A 20,461-nucleotide genomic window follows, 5' to 3' on the forward strand; every position below is an offset into this window, starting at 1 on the left:
ATGTATGTGTGCTTCTAAAACACACATGTAAATGTCACCACCGACTCACCAAGTGCCATTTTACGAAGGCGTGTCATTCCATATGCCCGCAACTGCTGCTTTGGAATGTTGGCAGGACCACGCAAAAAAAGGCTCAGCCACAACATCCAAATGATGTTGCCACCCCCCACATCGAACAAAGACCGAAAGCAAGATGTTAGATTTTTATATTTCACCCAGTCGCCATGGTTAGAAGCTTCAATTGGACCTAGAGTGCTGAACATTGACTTACCACAAACTCAGTATTCGAGCAGCAACCCGTCTGCACCATCTCTTGAAAAGTCTCAAGGTTCATTCAATTTTCACCAACGCTTCAGAACTGTTTTGATCAGTTAGTGGGAGTTACTTAATGTGAGGTAATATGCTCTATTCAACAAAAGTTTCTTCAAATTACCCCCAAAGTGACTCAAAGCGACCGTAGGATAATTTGATTAATATCCTCAGAAATGTAATCCAATTGCATAAACATTGACACAGTAAAATTGTATAGGCTTTTCTCGATACCTAATGGCCTTCTTTTTTTGTTGCATCAATTACGTAAGTCAAAATTGTTGATGGTATCACCATGAATATTGATATTTAATTTAAGAGAGTGCCAATAATGAGTGGATTAGTGATTTAGTGGTATTTAACGGTTAGGCCTATCCATAATTCATTAGTTAACGTTGGAAGAATCGTGTTGAAATGCTGGACCTTGGATTAATGCTATTGCTAATCATCATGGCGTGCATGGTTGTCCAGAATTTGCAAAACTTCGAGTAAATACACATTTTTAAAAAATAGGTTTGCTTGGCTTGTGTCACCGGAAACAATGGACGGCCCGTGCAGTCCAGATGAAATTCCCCTCGGATTTAATTATCTCCAGAAGTATTAAAGCCTCGCATCGCACTGGCATTTGCTCGTCCGGAAAGCGGCGTGTGTCCCAATGAGTCTCGTCTCCCGGATCGATAGCCGTGTGTTGCGCCGGGAGATCGAGTCCTAGATGTAGCCTTGATTGAAAAGCCTCGATTGGTGTCACATTATGGCCGTGAGTTGGACCTATACATATACACCACAAGGCCATAAAACTTAGGTCTGCGGCAGATCTCAGACCGCGTCCAGGCCAGATGTGGCTTTTAAGACTTGGAGACGGATGAATCAGGCTGCCGCGTTAATCGCGCTGAGGCTCGCGCACTTGCTGCGCCGATGACAAATCGGTATTGTCTCAGTGCCCAAGCTTGCTGCCGGCGTACCGCCGTTTCATTCCCCGAGCCTGGGAAGGGGTTTAACTTAGGGCACAGACTAATTTTTTTCTCTCTCTCTTAACCTCTCTCTGTCTCTGTTTATAGCAGAGTTGGTAACTTTGACCGTTATACACTGCACGCAAGCTACTGGGACCAATCGATACCGCACCGCACCAGATACGCTCCCTCCCACTCGCAATCCAAACACGTAGTTCATTCGCTCGAGCAAACGGGTGACACAACACGCGCGCGGCGTCGCAGGTCGTCGCCCAAAACATTGATTTACCGATGGCTGGCCCAGTCCCTGAAAACCAAAAGGCAGAATGCGGGAAACAACTTGACGAAACTTATTTCGAAATACTGAGAAATACGCAATGCATCTGGTTTGGAGAATTTGGAAAAAAAAAGGACCTGAGCCGGGAGAAAAAGCAGCTCCTCTCTATAACGGTTTCAGTGTGAGGACCTGTATCAAAATACCCGCCTTTGCTCTTCGCTTGGTCCTTATTTGAACACGCATATAAGACCCCTACAGGATTTGTGTTTTGTGGGGGGGGGGCTTTCAACCAGCTTAGATCGTAGTCTGCTTAGGTTACGGAGAATTGAACCCCAACCTCCTCTGAATCTGGGCCTGATAAACATGTCCAAGTTGTAGTTGCCATCCCAATGCAATGTACGGAAAGGAAATATAAGCTCTAGGCTTAAACCTACCGTACCGTTGATCGTGCTATCCTAAACATGAAGCAAGCAAGGACCAACTAAAAAACGTCTTCAAAGTCGACCGATCTGTAGATTCTACAGATCAGGAGACTTTGCAGACGCTTATGTTTGATAAGACTCCAGTGTTATCACACTCGTGTCCTGACTTCTTCTTCACTCTCACTCCGACCTGTTTTATCAGCCCAGGCGGCGGCAAGGTGTGCTGGTTACACCGACCGGGAACCACAACTTGTCTAGCCCGGTGGTGGGTCGGTCTCCGGGAAACTCCCGCGCGAGACGTCACCCGATCGCGGAGGAAGGAAACACCAATCGATTTCTAATGACAAGGCCTCGTGCCTCCGATCATGTTTTCCCTCCCGTCCCCCTCACTCTCTCCACCTCTCTCTATCCCTGACATAAATTTTCTCCGTGTGTGAACACCTCCAACCCCCCCCCCCCATCTTTCCACCTCTGTCCGCGTTTGTTTGCCTTGCTTGCGGAGCCGTAGGTGACTCGAGTGCCCTGAGTACATAGTTACCGGCCGCCCCGTCGCACTACTGTATCCGTGCAGGGGTCGCCTTACTCCCTGAACCAACAACGGCCTGTCATCTTCGACAACAGCAAAAGCGCCGAGCCCTTCTAGCCTGTCCCCTAGGTGTACGGCGCCAGCTAGGGGGCGTGTCGGGTGCATACGGAAAGGAAAGTCAATCCACGAAGTCTTGAAGGTTGGGGTCAAATATCTTAACCAGTTCACGTCCCCCGAAACCCCAGCGTAGGAAACGTGCTTGTAAAATCGAATGCAAATTTTAAAGAAAAGCCCTCTTTAGTATAGCTCGGTGACTCGCGCAGCGTTGAACTAAGATCAAGAAGTCGGGGGCATTGCCAACAGTTTCGCAAGCTTTGTATGAAATGAAATTGCATCGCGAGCGCAACGTTAAAAACACTTGTGGAGCCGTGCACATGTGTTTTGTCTGCATCGAGGCCTGACAGTTTAGTTACCAACGACCGTGCCAGATGTGCGTGCGCGTGTGTGTACAGCGGGTTCGTTTCGGCCACAGTTCCTGATTCGTCTCCTTCAGCGCGTCCGATTAATTCTGCGAATGCCATCCATCATGGCTCGTAACATGCGTGAATTCGCTGTCGGGAGCCGCTCGCTACAAACCGCCGCTGCACGAGAGCCCGTTCACTCCATCAAGAACCCCCCCCCCGCTAACACACACATTAAGGTGTTTTGTTTTTCGACTTGGTTGATTCATTCATAATCCTGCTATTGTTTGGTTGGATATTGGTTTGAGGAAAAAGCAGTGAAAAACTCGTCTGTGGAAAAACGAGCCACCTTCGGAAAGTTATTCTTGTGTTTGTTTATGTTCAAGATGAAGAGAAGGGGAGGCCTTCAGCTCAAGGTGATAGTTTGTTCAACATTCCAAGTGATTTTCTTTGTGCTTTACATTTAACGGTCTGGCAATTACACACGATTCATTGTTGCAGCATATACATGCAGTTCTTCATTCCGTTGTAATACACAAAATATTATCTGTACATAATTATGTATATATTTAGAAGACTGACGTCATGATGTCGTCATCGCTAGATTGCTGATGACTATTTCTATGAATATTCGCTTCCTTTATTAGACTTTCCAGCCCAACCAAAACAACCAGATGTACTCGCCTTAGCATTATTATATTCTTAGTGATTGGGGCCCACTTTCTTTGGTAATAGGAGGATTGGGAAAGCGCGAACAAGCATGGTTCCTTAACACACGTATTGTGCTTAACGTGTTGTCAAGTTGTCCCTTGAAGCGTGCTTTGTATTGGTGTATTCTCCACTGTAACATCGTTTTAATATTATTCTGTCAATTCGCAGCAATTTGGGCATGCGTCCCCCTCCAATTTTCTAATCATACCCTTCGATCGCCCAATCATCCGTTTTACCTCCACTTGATTTCCTTCGCCAAACACGAGAGTCAAACATGGAGTGTATAATTATTCCGTTGTCAGTTCGGCCATGACCGTGCCCGGCAATGATTACCTGGATTATATAGCTGGCGCGAGTGAGGACCCCGATTGTGCTGTTGTTTGTCCCCATCGTGGTTGCACGGCGCGCCCAAGTGCGGGTTCGAGTTGATATAGATAGGACAGGCCGCTTGCGGGGAGAGGGACGGTTGTCGCGTGCATGCAGGCCTGGGTCCCTTCGCTCGTAGCTCTTCATTTTCGCGCGCCAGTGGTGCGGCAAATCGAGTCCGCTGCAGCGACTGACAGCTTCGTTTCATTAGCTGGCTGCCTGCGCTATAGTCGGGCCTTCCGCGCGGCTTGGAAAATTCTCTCGTGAAGGTCGGAGTCTTTGTGTCAGGCGCGGGCAATCTCTTCTCTGCCAGAATGATGGAGAAGACTTGGCTCCTCCGTCGAGTCTTGTCACTGTACATGTACATACCGACCGCCCCTTCCGTGCTGTTCCACGAGGCACGCACTTCCGCGTGATAATACATGTGGCGCGGCCAGCTATACACACACCCCCGAGCGCCTCTCCGGTCAAAAATTCCGAAAATTAGTGCCGTGTCGGAAGCTGAGCCCGTGTTCAAGGTCGACCCGTGATTAAAAATCTTCGCCAAAAAAAATTGAAGGAATCAGGCTGTTTATCCGGCAATTTCTACGCCAGGCTGCCTCGTCAGAGTGCGTTTACTCTTTCCCAAAAAATTTGAACGGTGTGTAATATCCGGTGGCGGAAGAACGACCAGGGGGGTAGAAAGGCGATGCACTTTTTATTTTCCCCCTGCCCCGTCAGTGCATTCCCGACACTGAATTATGCGTTGTAGTCGTGGAACGCACCACCCCAATTTATTCGATCCAATATTAGATTGTAGAGGGGCACAAATTCAATTAAGCGAGGCCGGTGTGTGTTCCAACTCCATATACAAAATAGTCCTAATTGTCGCACGGGCCCGTTCAGATTGTTCTGTCATGAACAGCGCACTGTAGCTCTCGCCAAATCAATTTATCACAACGAGATACCGTGTTGTTAAATGGGGGTATGCTTTCACTGCATTCCTCCGTGTATGTGCGCACAGGCCATGGTAAAAGAAAAAGAAAGGAAAAAACAGTCGGGAGCCATTCTTTCGGAGTTTTATTACAAAGTTTGCCCCCCCCCCGCGATCCTCGGTCTGTTGTTCGCCCCCCCCCTCTCTGTCTCTCTTTCTAACTAAGAGAGTCTTTTCCTTGTGTGGCAAGAATGTCTACTTTTCGCTGTCACGCTGGATCTGATCCCGCAGATGTTACAGCGCTGTTTACTTACACATTTTTTTTTGGTAGGACGGCCGCGTCTCTCCACTGTGCCACCTCAGGGTGACAGAATCGGGTCCCTTTTTCCCCCGCCTTTCCTGACGTAAGTGGGCCACCCGAGTGCCCCGCGCTATACCCAATACCCTAGGTATTTACTCTCTTGACCCTCCCCCCCCCGGTCCCCGTCTCTTTTCCTCCTGACTATGAGCGGGGGGGGGGCTTGGGTTCAATCGCGGATATAATTGCTGAGTGTTTCTTCTTTGTGCAGGTCAGGGATCGCTACCACATAGGCCTATACACGTGTACTCGTTGAAATGCATGTGCATGTACTCTTGTACGAAGTTCCTGTGGGTCAATTTTTTTTCCCTGGGCTTTGGTGGGATATTTGTGGCAGTCGAAAATGATCGTGTTCCAAATCCGAGACCTGCAGGCCTCCAGTCGTCATTGTAAACATGCTGTCTCTGGCTTGCACGTTTTCTCGCTAATTTTGAGGCTGTTACAGCAAAACCTACACCCGGACCTATTTCAAATTTGTTCTCTTTTCAACCACTTTCTCAACAATACTTTCTGTTGTCTCTATATTCTTCAGCAGAGGGCGCTATAGCCTTAATTCCCAAACCGTCCCCCTATTTTATGGAGCAAACACATTCAGATATTCTGAATCAATGCGATATTTGACTTTCACATACAAGGCGAAATTGCGTTGAGTGTGTTCTTGGCTTACCACTATAACAAAGGCGTCCAGGGTTGAAGACACGACGCACTAAACCAACCGATTCGCCAGGACAATTTTTCAAACAAAGTGGTTCATCACTTGGGTATAATACTATAACCACGCGAGCAAACACTCCTGAAGGAGCGTGTTAATCTAACACACTCCTTCAGGAGGAGAAAACTTGAGGAAGTCCTCAAGTTTGTCCGCACAATTGCCGGATACCGTGCGCCAGTATGAATGCAGCAATTTTTCTTCTTTCTCTTCCTCGACAGGACCCCAGTCGGAGGGTTCAGAATTTCAACGGTGTACCCATGGTGGCCTCCAGCCCCGTCCGGCACGACTCGCAAATGCAGGGCAACCAGGTGGAGGTACAGAGCTACCAGCCGCCGTGGAAGGCCCTCAGCGACTTTGCCCTCCAGAGCGACATCGAACAGCCGCCATTCCAACAACTGGTGAGTGCTCTCTTCCATAATAATTCGCAGGGTTTTTTCGCTTAGGCAAAACTACGCACTGCAGAAATTTGGGCGTTGACTGCTGTTAATTTGACACTCTCGGTATTATCTGAGGAAGGTGTTACATTAACAGCACATTTTTGGGGGTAGTACGGCGTCTCTAGCGCCCCTCTCTGCATCTCGCTGACCATCACTGCCGATGACGTCCTACTGTTTTCATTGTCTTGACCTTTGTGTACAGACGCATGTGCCTCGAACTTTCCATTTTACCCATGTAGCTAGGAAGTTATTTCATAAAGTGTTAAGTTGTTAGAATATAAAAGTATAGCACTACATATAGAGTTTTAGTGGGGTTATAAGTTGGCTTTTCGATTTTATTATGTCTGCGCTCGACCATGCACCACCATGCCTTGTCGAATCATCCAAACCCGTTAAAAAAAATTGAGACAGACTTGCAGCAGCGGGGATTTATTTGGGCAATCGGTACCATGACCGATGCTTTGTTCAAAGTGATACCATTTCAATATGTGCAAACCTCAATACGTAACAAGGTTGCCTTTGGCAAAAATATTCAGTCGATTGCGCTTGGGCATTGCCGCAATCCCCATGGTTAATAAAAATGTCCAGAATATTACAGTATGCAAGTGTGCAAGCAGACCAGTCGTCTAGTAGTGTCTAGTAGTGCACGCCGACCGACCGAAGCTCCAGCGGCAAAACTTCGCATCGTCGCTTGACTGGTATTCCTTCTTGTAAATTGTTTGGCCTCGCCCTGCCTTGTTGGTTGTTTTGGGGGATTTTCGTGATAAGAAGCACAACCGCGGGAATTGTAAATGAGCAGGCAGCCTTTCGGGTTTCTGGAGGATTAAGGACGCTTGAAGTAACTGTCTGAAATGATGGATTGCCCTCTGTTTTTTCTCCACGAGGGTGGTAGATGACGGGACCCTGCAGTCTTCTACAATTTGCCGTGGTTACTGTGAGTTAATGCTGCCTTATGATCCCAGTTCCAGAATTCGTGATTTTCGCTGCGGAACAAAAGTTGCCGTCCTGAGAGTCTGGAACTCTGGATACCTTGACCGGACCCAACGGTTCTTGCATGCGCTCGGAATGCTTAAGGAAGAGGTTTCGTGGAGTGGTACAGCCATGGAGCTATAAAACGGAGCACGAAGAGCAAGATGTCGTCTTATGCAGCGACACTTGTTGCTGTGGCCAGCAGATGCGTATGTTTGCTCACGAAATGGCCGTCGGACTGCCCGGCCTCCACTGATTCAACCGTTGTTGTAATGTCTTGACTGGAAAAACCGTCGCTGAAAGGAGAAGCCGAAAGTTGCCTGCTCTCTCTCTCTCGCTTTCGGACAGGTCTGTGTATCGGATGTCTGCCGAAAAAAGGGAATCATTCTAGGGACTTCTTTGTCTCGCTCTGTTCAATCGCGTCAGATCGGTGGGTCTGTCCTGGGGGAGTTATCGCCCATTGTGTCGTGCCGAATCACCAGAGAGGGTAATACGGGGCGCGGGTCCGAATTGCCCCCGCCGACGGTCCCTCGGCGAGGAGGGAAGCCGATGCGGACCTGCCCCGGTTGTGTAACTGACCGTTCACATGCAGTGCCGATGCTCAACTAGTTGACAAAGCACACGGGGGTTTCTGACCCGATAACAGTGGTATGTGCTGCGCGTGCGCGGTCTCTGTGGACTCCTGAAAAATGCCCAACCGATTAAAATGTTGGCTTCAGAACTGCTTTCACTAATCAGACTAAAAGAACTGCAGGTGGAATCATAACATTGAGATATAGTTTTATAATATATAGTCAAACAACCATTGACTCGACTGTGCTAAATCATCGCTCAAATTGGATATAGCTTTGCCAATGTAAAAGAATAACTGGTGGGAATGCGAAGTTCCTTGAAGTTGTCGCTCTCTCGAATTTTGGCCACTGTTATAAAGACGATTGGTCTTGCGCTATCACACATTTATTATCATCGCTCTTTAAATAGGCAACACTATGGAATAGAATTCAGTTTTAGCCAAGCCTATGCGGTTCCAGCGGGGGGGGGGGGGCACGCGCTTCGGAAGGCCGGCTCATCTGCCCTGCGCGGGCCCGATGACGAACTAATGGTAATGAATGCAGAAACGAATTGGAAACCCGAGACGTTGACAAAATTCGAATCGCTGATTAATTTGAAACCTAGCCGGGTAAATCACGACCGGTGCCCCTCTTTCTCTTTACCCTTTTTTGGGGGAGACAAGAAGATGAAAATTGCAAATTCGCTTTCGTCGAAAAGGGAAGGTAGATGATCCTCCGAGCGGGGGTGTCCTGACGGGTCAGCGGCGTTCTCGCTTCTGGAGTGCGCACGTACGTGTACACGTACGTGCATTGATTTTTTCCCGTCTTTAACACTAATTCATTACGCGTATCACTTCTCCGCTATACGCTGAATTAATGTGTATGCCATTATGCCAATGAGCTGAAATGCTGTATGCCTTCGATTTTGGTTTTACATTTTCAACATAGATCAATAAATCAACTAAATCAATGATTCGGTAAGGAACGATTAGATACTGAACACGGATTTTCAAGTAACGAATAGGCTATTGTTGAATATTAGTAGTAGTTTGAAAATGGCCTTTTCGTTCAATTTGTCAACACTGTAATTCGCTTTTGTCAGCGTTCACAGCTGATCTTTTTTACTATTCACTCATGACCTAAATACGCTTGGCAGATGGACTAAAAGAGGATTTTCTCTTTGCCTCTGCTATGTTGTTCAAATTTTGCCATAATATTTAATCAGCGTGGCTTCATTCATGTAAAGAGAAGAGTCTCCCCCGTTACTCCATCCGTCCTGTTTATTTATCCTGGCCGTCCTCGCTGATCGGGTTATCTTCTTGACCTTCTTAAATACAAAATGTGATTTCTAGCAGCAGTGAGCGCCTTCTGATGTCCGCCCCTAATCCGGGCTCTCGTCTCGTGGGGCCCCGGAGTCGCCGGGGTAATTTCAGCAAACATGTCTGCAGATTGAAGGCGAACGAAGAGACGACAGGCAAATTAAACAGGCCTGGGCCACGCTCTCGTCTCATCACCCCTGCGCGAGCGGCGCGCGCGCACCATAGCCTCGACACCCCCCCCCTCAACCGATCACACCCGATTTGGCGTCCCGACCTCGTCGTGTCAGTGCGCTGACTGCCGTGCCCCTGCTGCTCCGCATGCATTGTTGGCCCCGGCATTTCGGTGTTCATTACTCGAGCTAATTTGCGCCCGAACAGGCCCAGGGCCCGTGGTGTGAGGCTAATACGGCACTCCGTTTGTGTCAGTAGATGATGTCGCGCCTCATCACGTCGTGTTTGTACTCCGTCCCCTCAGCCTTTCAATTCGGCTTAAAGATCGCTCGCCTCGACTCAAACCCTGCGTCGCCCTGGCGTGGCGTAGGAATGCTCGAGTCTACATGGTCGTCCCAGCCATTCCCAGGATTCAGTCAACGTATGTACTCCTGACAAGCCCCCGTCAGCGCGCAAGACTATGAGAGAAAGAGCAACGCAGAGCGCTCGATTTTGCATCTCGTTACTGTCTTCAACTGCCAAAGCACTGGCGCCTATTTGACGTCATTAATGAAAGCACGGGGTGCAAAGATATAAAGACGGCATCTAGAACTGAGGAAGGGAAAAAATGGCGCGCGTTGCCGCGGGATGCAAGCGACAGAATCGGTCCTGCAAAGCCCTCGCTCTGTTTTCAGATGAAACATGGCTCAAACTCGGACTAAACGGTGCTGTCACAAGCTAGAGTGGCTAATTACTAGTCAAATCAACATAGCCGAAAGGAGAAGGCAGCCGAGTGGTGTTATTCATCCGGCGTTACTGCCGGAACTCTACCAAGCATCCTTTTTATAGGTTGAGTTCAGGATTTGATTTTTCCCCTTTCTTTTCACTTGGCATTTGGTTGCCAGAGTCGAAGCTCCGCCACCGGATGATTAGACGACGTTGGCGGGCCCAGCGCTCCGCAATGACCGCAGGACATCACTCCGTACATCCCGGGCTTCTCTCAGATTCATCCCTCTTCTCGTCCTGTCTTTTTTTTCCCTATCCCCTCTCTGTTGCCTTTCGCGTTCGTTTTCTCTCTCCGGGTGCTTGGGAAAAAACTTTCCCGAACAATACTCAGAGTGGGGAACCCGATAATGAGCGAGCAGGCGGAAATGGCTTTCGTCCAGTGTCGAAAATTTAACCGTGCAAAAACAACCTTGCTTTTACCGGGCCGACTCTGGGCTTGTATTTTTGTGCGCGTGTCACACTGACTCGACTTCCCGTGCGAAGCTCGTCCGCGGCACAGCACAGTCGTACACGCTTGGAAAAAAGAAATCATCTTGGGATGAGAGGGAAATAACACGGATGTACCGAGCCATCCCCGGGGGTTCTGTCCTCGGGGAGAGGAGGCTGAGGACCGAATGTTCTCTCCAGAAGTCCTCATAAAATGATACAAAGTATAACCTGCCGTATTTTGTGTCAATCAAGGTGAGGAATCCTTCAATTCCACTGTTTTGTCTTGACACACTTTTTGTCCCGTAGTACGTGTCTCTACCGACATTTTCACGAATTTCGACGTGAAGTCTTCTAACATAAATTATATCAAGCAATACCACTCATCAACCAGCGACAATAACGTACGGTGCCCCCCCCCCCACGGAGCCGCGATAAAGGATGTTGAAATGTCTCCCAGCTGTAAGACGCCGTCTGAAAACAAAAACCGACGAAAAACTGTTAAACAGAAGAGAGTGTGAATCCATAGCCGGCAGATTTGTTCCCGTTACGGGTCTGTTTACTTAAACAAGCATGGTCATCCATTATAACTACGGAGAGAAGTGTTTATGCATGGTGCACCTGTTGGCTGCTTACATTGTAATGATATGTTCCTATAAATCAAAAAATGAGATTCATGGGCCTACTTATGGCACACATACCCGTGGTATAATTATGTCCAATTGGGCTCTCAAAAAACCAAATCGGCTACACGAACCGCGTAGATTGAATGTCAAATCGCGCAAGGTGGTGACAGCCCGACTGAACATAAAATCGCTCGTCACCGGTTAAAGGCTATAGGGAGAGAAATCTCTTTTTTTTCCTTTTCACCCGGATTCCTTACACGTTCGTCAGTCCCCGCAAAGCAAACACCAAACGGCGACGACTGTACAAAATGGCGCTAGGCAATCTGGAGCACATCGTGTATTGTATTGCTGCACTGATTAATTTTCGATGGCCGACACACATCCGAGTCTCCGGCTGCGACGGTTGATCATCGTGTGGTTGTCACTTGGTCTGTGATTATATTGGGGAAGAACCGCCACCCGGCGTGTCGTGTACCCAATCTACCACTTCTGCCGTTATCATTATACTAGCGGTTACACAGATGGGAAGGGGAGAAGCATTGTTTCAGCCGTTATATACATTAACACGGGACAATTTTTTCCCCCGTCCCTCAGACCGATTGCGTAGATTTGAACAATGCCGTGAGCATCTCACGTTTCTCTGATGAAATTGGAACAACGCACATCGGCCCCCGAGATGGCCGGGTAATCGCGCTCAGAATTTATGGCCCTGTGAAATCAATACCTCTCGTGTATGGCGTATACGGCCGGTTGATGCGAAGCTCGCGCTCACATTGCGCGCGCTGCGATCTCGCGATGTTTCCACCACCACAGACCGGGATCTCGCGATCGCGCGATAGTTCAGCTGCAGCCGGGTGCATGTTTAAAGAAATTGGTGTGTAGTTGCGTATTTTCTCGAGCAAAACCTTTTAGCCTGGTCACGCTATGCTTTACTTCTGTTATGTTTATCGCGAAAGAGCCCAACAGTTTGCGAATTACCAAATCGCTCAACATTTATTTCCACATTGACAACTTCAGTGGCTTCATACATAAAGAAAAACTATATGTACTTAATTATGTAAATATGCATACAATCCTATATTCACAGATGAAATTAATAATAGTACAGGCTACTGGATTTTAGTTGGAGGTTTACAGGGAATTTGTACTTTCGTAAAATTGTTGCGTTATTTCTACAATGCATCATTTTTTGTTGTTGTTTGCTTACTAAATTGCAAATAAGTTTGTAAAGTATTGCGGTAAATAATCCAAAAGGCATCTTGTGGGTGTTGCAATTTTTTGTAATGTATGAGTACTACATGTACCAGTGTGTGGATCTTCATGTTCGGTCTGCTGCAACGAATTGGAGCTCACACCTCTTAATGCTCTTGGTTTTCAACTTTCTGGTGTGGCTTCTGTTTTCTCTTACTGGGGGAACATGTTTACAGTCATTCAGACTGAAGGCGCTTAATTACAGTCACAAATTCACCAATATCTGCATGTTGATTTGGACCCACGTTTGCCTCAGTCGTTACCTATTACCATTTCACAAACAGAATGACCCAGATTACGGACTGCCTCCCCCGCCAGGTCGTCCATGATGTACTACCTCGTCCCCACGGCCCGTTGAAGAGGTTCCGCCGCTGCCGCCGCGTACGTGTCCCGACTACCAAGCCGCTTCTTGCGTTCCCTCTCCCCCAGGGCTGCGAACGCCTTGCATGTGGAAGTATACATGTAATGTACATGTACGTTAGGGGAAAAGGGAAGTTGCTCGAAACATGCGCGGCATCACACAAGGCCGATGATCGTTCATGCAGGGACACTGGCCCAGAAATTAGAATTTAGAAAACATGTAATGAGAGAGATGTATGTGCATCGACAGAGGCACTTTGGCCCCGCCATTATGAGACCGGGTGAGATGGACTGGTCTCTCACACTGTCGCTCCGCCGCCCACCCGCCGGAGTTTGTTGATGCATACATCCATCCTACAAGCCCAGATGCTCAGAAGACAAACAGATGCTGAGAAGACAAACTAGATGCACAGAAGACAAATAGATGCTCAGAGGACATACAGGTGCTCGGATGATAGGACGAACAGAATGCTCAGAAGTCATACAGATACTCGGAGTACAAACAGGTGCGCAGAAGACAATCAGATGCGCAGAAAGACAAACAGATGCTCCGAGGACAAACAAATGCTTTGAGGACGAACAGATGCTCAAAAAACATACAGATACTAAGGGGACAAACACTTGCGCCGAAGACAAACTGTTGCGTGGAAGACAAACAGATGCGCAGAAGACAAGCAGGTGATCAGACGATAAACAGGTACTCGGAGGACGAACAGGTGCTCAGACGACAGACAGTTACCTAGCAGACAAACAGTTGCGGAACCTCTTAGCTGAATATGAGATTTGCTGGGAATACATTACATTGGCAGTTTGTGAAGTATAATCTTTGTCAGAGACGAAGCATTATGCTATCTCACCTTGTCTTCCATTCTCTGTATGCCACGAAATCGATCGAGATGGACTGTAGGCCTACACAGTAAAGTATAAATAACTTTCCGCGAAGGGTCACTGTACGAAGTTCATTTACAATGTCTATTTTGAATGACATGCATGCAGCGTCATAATGTAAGGCTAGACTCGCAGCTATATAGCATGACGAACGTAGGGAAGATGACTCCGGATTTTCTTCTTTTTTTTTCTTAAATTCTCGCTTTCACCGTAGCTGCCGTACGGTGTTCTCGTTCGACTCCTTTCCAAGTCCACACGACCATGACGGGGCCTCTGCGGCCGTCTCCCGGTTTTTGTTGGCGACACGTCCCGGGCCCGTTCGGCCGGAAACTCGGGCTGGGGAGCCAGCCGAGAAAAAAAAATCTGAGGGGGTAAAAAAAAAAGGAGGGAACCCTAGACTCCCGCTCTACCCCTCATATCGGATCCCCTTCCCTGCGTCTTCAGCGCGCCAGGGCCAAGGGCCCTTCGCGTCCGCTCTCGGATCGGTGTGTAACACGCATCATTAGCGAAGTATATCTCGTTACGGGAGCCTAGGCAGGCGGCTTTTGTTACCGGGGATGGGATGCCGTGGATTTTATTGATCCGTTCGGCCTTGTTTTCTTTCCTTCTTTCCTGTCACCCCCCCGTCACTCTTTCTGTTTTCAAGAGAGTTCAAAACAACGGCACAGGGAATCTCCCGTAATGTACTCCCCGCTTGGTTCTGTTCTTGTACGCTGTGCCCTTTGTTTTTACCCCGAGCACTTTTTGCAGGAGTCTATCCAAAGGTTCTTAAAGGAAGTTGTAAATCCTTCTATGACGTCATCGCATATTTAATCAAGATGATGTACTATAGGTCTTGTCTCTTCACACAGATAAGATGGACCTTAAGTCCGACCACCACTTCGGTGATATCGCAGCCCGGTGTCTGTTCTCACCTCCTCGCCCTTGCTTTCAGTTCAGTTGGCACTGTCTCTGGCACGACTCTTCCAAACAAGACAGACACCCGCCAAAAAAAAGAGTTCGGGTCTTTTGTTCACCCTAAATTGAAGTCGTGGGTCCGAAATCACATCTTTAATTTGCAATTCGAGCAATAGGGGCCGCCTCGCTGTCCGTCAAATCGATAATCGAATTTGGTCGAGGTTCCCTCCGCGCCTGCACACAGCAAACATGAACACAGTAACAGAACCCTTCCCCCTTTTTTATTATTTTGGCGGCATTGTGAGCCGGCCGGCCGCACCGACGACAGGGGAAAGAAAGCACACAGAACCGTTGAAGAAATCACGATCTCCTGGCTTCATTTTCAGCAGTCTCTCGTCTAATGCCCCCCCCCCTCGTCTCTTTTCTCCACTTTGCTGTCCAGCGTGTACTCACGCTATCACTTGCCGACTTTGTTTGGACTCCGTCTTCGGGGGGCCTTCTCGTCGGGCAATAACTTAATCAGATTACGCATTATATCCCGTCCTCTCGTCTTGGCAGCTTTCTAATGCCCATCCAGCTTAGGCGGTGATACATGGCTCTCTCACCGCCGGGGGGAGGGGGTTCCCCTTGCTTTTTTTGTATGTCCATTCATTACCATCTAACACGGAGTTTCATTCCACTGACATAACTCGATGATCTTCTGCAATCCGTTTACCAATTCCGCAGTAACATGCTACATCCTTTATTTACCAGGAACGACATATACCTCTTTATTTTGTTCCTCTGGATTCGCAAATTACATTCTCGAGGTGAATGCACGGAGGTTTCCCCATTAATTTTTTTTTCTGTAAAATTCTTAAGTGAATTTATTGTAACAATATATTCCCAAGTTACTCTCGGGGTGTTTCGATTTAGCCTAGGCTCTTTCCGCAAGCTTTTTTCTCTCCTGGTGGCGAGAAATAGATGTTGATTCCAAACTCGCCTCCTGTCGCGACTAGGTTCAGAAAAAATGTAGAATTTCATACATCATTTCTTTTGATTTTTTTTCCGGCAGGTAAACTTCTCCGAACAGAACCTCGGGCAGTCGAAGGATATGCGAGACGATAACTCGGCAATTATGAGTTTACCGCCCACACCCGACTCCTCTGACCGGATGCACGGCGGTTCCAATGGCCACATGGACCGGATGGATTCGCTAAGCGTCAGCGATTGACGTGGATTTTTCTTTGGTCCCGATGTATACCCAACGACTTTCCATCGTGTAGTATAATGCATGTAAAGAAGAGGACAAATTGAAATCTTCGCCGGTCATGGAGGAATACGAGCTACTGTGCAGAGGAGTGAGTACATGAATAAACTTGACCTGTGAACCATCCCTGTTTTGCTTTTCTCTCTAACCGTGCAAAAAGGCGCACGAGGAATGTGAACCTCGTCTCCAGTCCAGTCATCACTGCCCTCGAGCGGGGGTTCGACTCCAGAGCCGGCGTTAACAAGGGGGATATGAGTGAGGCGTTACCCCATAGGCATACGAAGAAATCATCCGGCGGCGAAAGAGCGTGTAGCTGTGGAGCAAGATGTCATTTTTTTCCACCGACCAAGGCTCTAATCCAGTGTTGGTTTCCTCTTGAAATGACGTTCGTGGAGTCAGAACTACAGCCGTGGAATAGGATTGTGCTCACGTTTTGTGATTATACACGACATGACGTTGACTCTATACCAAGTCAGACGTTAACGTCTTTGGTCACTCCAGTGTGTCGCAGTGCTCAAGTGTAGTGCAGACTCCGGAGGTGAATATTCATGTTCACGCTCTCAACGTGTAATAACTGTTATGAAAACCAGACATTCCTGCCCCTACGCAGAAGGCACCAGGTCACAGGCGACAATTTGTGCAATTTGATTTGTTAACGCAGACTGCCTGCATTAGGCAAAAGATATCATGGCGTCGAGTAACAGGAATAATCGTCAAACAATAGCTTTTTGAGAATCTCGAACAGAATTACTCTCACGCAGACCCAATCTCAGAGAGACGCAGTGCTGAAATGCGGGAAAAAAAATAAAACTCACCATTGAGAAATACCGGTTATACGTTTAACATTCCCATACCACGTGACCGCTCTCTGAGTCGGCACAATAGTTCCAAAACGATGAATAAGGTGGTGTGTTTTCTGATCGAGTGTGTAGAACTGAAGCTATTTTCCCCAGTTTTCCCCTGATTTCACCATTTATATTTTAATGATGATAGTTACTATGTAGAGCTCCAGGTTGCTTTAATCTAGTGTTCTTGGTGCGTGTTGGGTGTACACATATGATTTTTAGGTATTTCATTTTGTGATTTTCTTGGCATCACCAAAGTTAAAATGTTCGCGTTGTTCATTTCCCAAGCTTTATTCGTCGCGTTAGCCCATGGACGCGTTTGATCAAGTAGCGCCAAATTACGATTTTTATTTGCACTTTGCCTCGTGCCGCCGTCTTATTGGACAGAAAAGATAGCTACTGATATTGGCCCGAATGCATACGATTGCCTGGTTTGAGGCCTCTTTACCTGTCGTCCTACGGTATTAACCGTGACGTCATGATTTAATCCCTCGGCTGGCTGTTGCCAGGGTAACGGGTCCGAGATGGGAGCCGGGTATAACGTGCTTAAAGGTTCGTGGCTGGAACATGCAAGATCTGTCTCGAGCAGAATCGGGCACGCACACGCACGCAAGAAAATTCACTAGTCGCAACTGTAATACGGAATGCTCTCCCAGCTTTCCCACGCCATTGTTACACTGGTAATTCGTTCACATTTTGCGTATGAATCTTTTTTTTCTCTCTTTCTTTAACTTCAGTTAAGCAGGCCGCGCTGAACATCTTCATGGCTGCACCGTTGTTTTGAATATTTGGGTGTTTTTTTTTGTTTTCTTGCCATTTTACAAAATACAGTCATTTTAAATTGTACTATATTTCTGTTCCTCGATGTGTGCGCAAGTGGTTACACTCACATTGTGTAAATTATATAGAAAGAGTTTCCTTGTCTTTTTCAATACGTGTCATTATTTATTAAGAGGTGTATCATTCCTCGCTTTGTACGTTTAGTAAATTGTATTCGTATCTCTATCTCTTTTGGGTTCATTTTAAAGATGATATATGGAATCAGAATATAATTTGACAGGTTCCGTTCCCGCTCGAGTCGATTTCTTTCCGGACCTACATGTACTCTTATTTTTTTTTAATTAACTGAGTCAGCATCTTTTTCGCCGCTTCTGCTGATTTTATTTTATATAAAAATGGTTTTTTCCTCAAACTGTTTTTTAACTAGAACACCGTAATTCGTAAGGTGTTTCGTGTCGTCATATCCGCTCAGTCTCCAGTACACGCACTTCTTGTCCCAGTTCACGGCCCTACCGTCTTCCCCCCAACTTGAACGGAAAAAAATCCAGTGGTGCGATTCGCATGAGCAGCCGATCTCGGGGCGGACCGTGACTGCACAAGCGGCCGCCGAATTTGGCTTTCTCCTCGGTCTAATCACGTGGTGACCCGCTTCGCGTTGCTGCTCACGTTAATTTCATAATCGTTTTCAATTCCATTCTTCCTCTTCATTCTCTTTCCACCTTTTTTTCTGTGTCGGAGGCGAAAGTAGGTAAGAGAGAAACGTGAGGTTACTATGATCACTAGCGGGCGGATGGGGGGGGGGTGCCCGCCAAAAGTGCAGACCGTACCTAGCCCCGAGAATAGTGTGTGTGTTTTCGGTGAGGAAGGGTCGTTGAACCTCTAGCCAAACGGTGAAGTTTAGCGTAATTGGGTAAATCACCGACTTGTTTCTTGTCTTAAAACTGAACCAAAAGTGCCAGGACATCATCCCAGCAGAAAGATGTGGATGTCTTGCTTCACATTTCAAACAAGGGTGGTCGAGTGACTTCATCCTTCAACCCTATGCGTCGAAATGCACGCTGGATTCACCTTTCACGTCACCAATCACTGTTGTGTTAGAGTAGCGATATAAAAATGTGCAATGCGTATCCGTGGTTGTTAACGAACCATACCAAACCAAGCAATATGTGATAAAATATCAATATTCTAACCACGATCTGTAATATCAACTTCTTTCTACAAAAGGGCGGGCTTTGCGTTTGGGTTTTGCTAAGTTAACGGCACACATCTGTGCAGACAGTGAGGAGCACACTCCAGCATTATGATGTTCAATCTGTATGCGTTTTATTTACCCCAACACGGGGACGCAATATCACCTGACAACATCCTCGTGCCAGTAATTATTATGTACTGTCATGTTTGTGTCTCAGTGCTCTCATTGGCTATTGTTTGCCATTTACTGTATTGTTAATATTATTCAATATTATTCTCTGCATCGTATGTGTTATCCGTAAATGAAATTATGCAGCAGAATAGTTGTACGTGTATATAGGACATACAACAGTCGCCAGTTATTTTCTCGCAAAGAAAGATAAGGGAGAAAAATCAGAAGAAATCAGAAGATGTGGATTACGGTGTACGAGTTGGCGTTTACATTCTACGTTTTATCTAACTTATTTGTTGTCGGTGTAACTGCTATTTGCTGGTGTACATTTCGAGTTGAGGTGACGTTTTACAGTCGCAATTTGGCAAATAAAGATTTCACCGGTGGCTGAAACCTATACGCGCTTGTAGCCTATCAAGTCTGTACTTTTATTTCTTAGGGCTCTGGGGGTCAGAGGCGAGTCCAGTGAGAGTGGGCGAGGCGTTTTCTCCCAGCGAGAGTGGCATCGCCCAGTTAGAATCAAAATCTTTGCATTCAGTCGTGACTTGTAATTATAACCTTGCCAGAGAGGGATCGCGCTTCGTAGTTTTTCAATCGTTCCTTGCCTTGCTAAAGGAACTGTTGCTGAGTACCAGTTGCAAGAGGTCCGTAGGTCACTGCAGTGGTACCACACGCGCGCGTTCTTGTAATGTGCCAGTTCGGTATACCAATAGCGCATGCCCAGTAAGAGGTTACTGGGGGCGCAGCTACGCGGGCACGCAAAAGTATATCTTAAGCTGCATCCGGATCTCTTGTCTAGAGCTAGGTCTATGTCTTTGCTCCATTGGAAATGCGTGGAGATGCGTAGACAGTAGACCTAGCCGTAGCTCCGGAAGCCTGTTTCGGACACGGCCTTATTAGGGCAGCCATACACCGACTCACTCGCGCGCTTTGTTCCCGAAAGACCTTGGCATTTTGGGTATGCCAGTCTGCGTGTTGGTTGGAGAGGCATATAACGCGCGCGTACCACCTGTCTTCGAGCGTGCTGCACCACCAAAAGTGCAATGGCTTCTGATTGACCTGCAGCCTTCAGCTGTACCCCCAAAGTAATCATTGGAAAGCATCAAATTTGTTCAAAAGCTCTGTCATACATTTTGGGCACACTCTGTCATTGTTTCCAGTTATGGCCGTTTTATATTTCCAGGTGCTCTCTTTAAATCCTTCATCGGTGAAAAAAGGGAAAGATCTGTCGGCAGGCTGCCGTTAAATTGTGCGCCTAAGAAAGGGGCATCCAGATTTTGTGTCGAAATGTCCTTGCGAAACTCAATTGTGTGAGCGTATTAACCATATGCTGTCATGCGTGACTGTCACACGATTGCATGTTAAGAGGCCTGTGTCCTGTACATGCATACGAAATCCATAGCATATCATCACACGAAATACTAGCATATTTGAAATCCTAATCATCTCCCTTACCTGAAATCATGTTGTGTTTTTGCAATTCTTCATTTCTTGCCATTAGGGAGGGGACGAGGAAAAGTTCCCTTCCACCTCAACAAAGTCTCATTCGGTGGATAAGA

General features: G+C 47.2%; 1 protein-coding gene across 1 annotated transcript in view; it reads left to right on the forward strand.

Moving 5' to 3' along the window:
• LOC110984125 (insulin gene enhancer protein ISL-1-like) overlaps positions 1-19,299 on the forward strand; it is a 41,319-nt gene extending 22,020 nt beyond the window's left edge. Inside the window, exons 4-5 of the mRNA XM_022243956.2 lie at positions 6,224-6,403; positions 15,720-19,299. Coding sequence (XP_022099648.1) covers positions 6,224-6,403; positions 15,720-15,878 — 339 coding nt within the window. The 3' untranslated portion in view covers positions 15,879-19,299. The remainder of the gene's footprint in view (positions 1-6,223; positions 6,404-15,719) is intronic.
• Positions 19,300-20,461: the final 1,162 nt, after the last annotated feature.

This window comes from Acanthaster planci, linkage group LG05 (assembly GCF_054643075.1).
Source record: "Acanthaster planci isolate LZ-2023a linkage group LG05, COTS_SCS, whole genome shotgun sequence".
Lineage (NCBI taxonomy): Eukaryota > Metazoa > Echinodermata > Asteroidea > Valvatida > Acanthasteridae > Acanthaster > Acanthaster planci.